Source organism: Corylus avellana, chromosome ca9, assembly GCF_901000735.1.
Source record: "Corylus avellana chromosome ca9, CavTom2PMs-1.0".
Classification (NCBI taxonomy): Eukaryota; Viridiplantae; Streptophyta; class Magnoliopsida; order Fagales; family Betulaceae; genus Corylus; species Corylus avellana.
The window spans coordinates 15,543,882-15,545,848 of record NC_081549.1 but is presented as its reverse complement, the minus strand read 5'-3'; the positions used below and the strand labels follow the sequence as shown (position 1 = coordinate 15,545,848).

At 31.4% G+C, this 1,967-nt stretch overlaps 1 protein-coding gene across 1 annotated transcript in view; it reads right to left on the bottom strand.

The window, feature by feature from the left end:
• Window positions 1-1,890: 1,890 nt before the first annotated feature.
• LOC132162361 (alpha carbonic anhydrase 2-like) overlaps window positions 1,891-1,967 on the bottom strand; it is a 2,480-nt gene continuing 2,403 nt past the window's right edge. The window contains exon 6 of the mRNA XM_059572601.1: window positions 1,891-1,938. Within this exon, the coding sequence (XP_059428584.1) occupies window positions 1,891-1,938 (48 nt within the window). The remainder of the gene's footprint in view (window positions 1,939-1,967) is intronic.

Below are 1,967 nucleotides of genomic sequence, written 5' to 3'. Positions count from 1 at the left end.
TGCATTTCATGCAGTTGAAAATTCAGAAGAGTTTTTTGAAGCTTCCAAGAAGGGGAATTTGATTCCTCTATACCGATGCATATTCTCTGATCACCTAACTCCGGTGCTTGCATATCGGTGTTTGGTGAAGGAAGATGATAGAGAAGCTCCAAGCTTTCTGTTTGAATCGGTTGAGCCTGGTTTGGGGGGTTCCAGTATTGTGAGCACTTATAGTTGGGTTAGGGAGGGAGTGAGAGTGGGAATGTTGATGGGGGTATTTTGGGCACTAAACCGCATAAAGTGATCACGTGCGTCGCACGTGATCACTATTCCGTCAGTCAAAGCGGCTTTGACTGACGAAATGCCTGAATTGCAAAAAATTGAAACTTTAGGGGGGTGGATTGCAAAAATTGAAACTTTGGAGGCGAAATTGCAAATCGCTGACAACTTTGAGGGGGTACACTGTAATTTTCCCTTGATTTATTTAATCAAAATGGTAGGACAAAAGCTAAACTTGAATCTACTTAAAAAAAAAAAAAAAAAGCTAAACTTGAATCTTAATATATATATATATATATATATATATATATATATATATGCAGATGCGAAAACAGATACTGTGCGTAATGTACCACATTGCTACAATTATTATTATTATTTAGAAAAAATATATTTTACCCTCCAAAGTATGGGGAGGTTTGTAATTCAACCTCCAAAATTTCAATTTTGACAATTCACCCCCCAAAACTTTTAAATTTTTGCAATTTAACCAATTATATTCAAAACCTTCCATATTGCTCCTAAGTTTTTATTTTTTTATAAAAATAAAAAAATTGCGGTGGCCGTAGCCACACCTTGGCTATCTGGCCATTTTTGCAGCCCCAAAATTTTTTATATAAAATAATAATAAATAATAAAATAAAAAATATGGATAATATGGAAATTTTGAAATAATATTGGTCGAATTGCAAAAATTTGAAACTTTGGAGGGTGGATTGCCAAAATTAAAACTTTGAAAGTCAAATTGCAAATCGCTCCAAACTTTAGGAGAGTAAAATGTAATTTTTCCTTATTATTTAAAAAAATAAAAAATTAATTAATTAATTAATTTAAAAAAAAAATAAAAAAAATAAAACTTCTTTTCATTTCAAGATGAAGAACACGAGTCCAAATGTTCTGCATAGAGTGGCGGGGTCACATTAGGGCCAGTAAAGGCATAGGCCCTTACAAACCCTATAAAAATAAATTATTTCTACGAAAAATTCTGAACTTGGCCGCGCATACTTGTCATTTAAAAGAAAAAAAAAAAAAAAAAAAAAATTCTAAGAAAGTTTATATTGTTCGTGAATCATATCATTTTATGGTGAGTTATAATATAGCAGAAAACAGGAATAAATAATCTAATACAACTAATTGTGATTCCTTTAACAGATTCATGCATCATCAATCATAGGCTGATAGCTTCCAAACAGATGTTACTATAACATTAACAGTTAACTATTATCTAATTAGCAAACCCGACATTTCAAGTCATTAGCTTTCTAATACCATCACGTTTGCCTTCATCTAATGTTAGAATTAAAAGATATGGCCATTTTACTTCAACTAAGTCCACGGATGTCATATACAAACTTTTAACCGAATTAACTCTAAACTTAAATCTTACAACCAAACATGTTTTGACAATAAATTTTCCAATTACTACAAACCTAACACAATTGAACCATCTAGCCCACCACTAAATATGGGTCTTTAAAGCAAATATTTTATCAAAACCTTAGTACAACATTTATCAAACTACTTACCTAATTGTAATTAAACTTGAAAGATACATTAAATATTTTATAAGATGGACGGATTGATCACAGAGCTAGAATCTTACCGAAATTATATAATTTTTAATTCTATCTTTTAATCTAACTCTTGTATATCCAAATCTTGGCTCGACATAACGGTAGCCTGAGCCCACATAGAGAGACATTAACAAA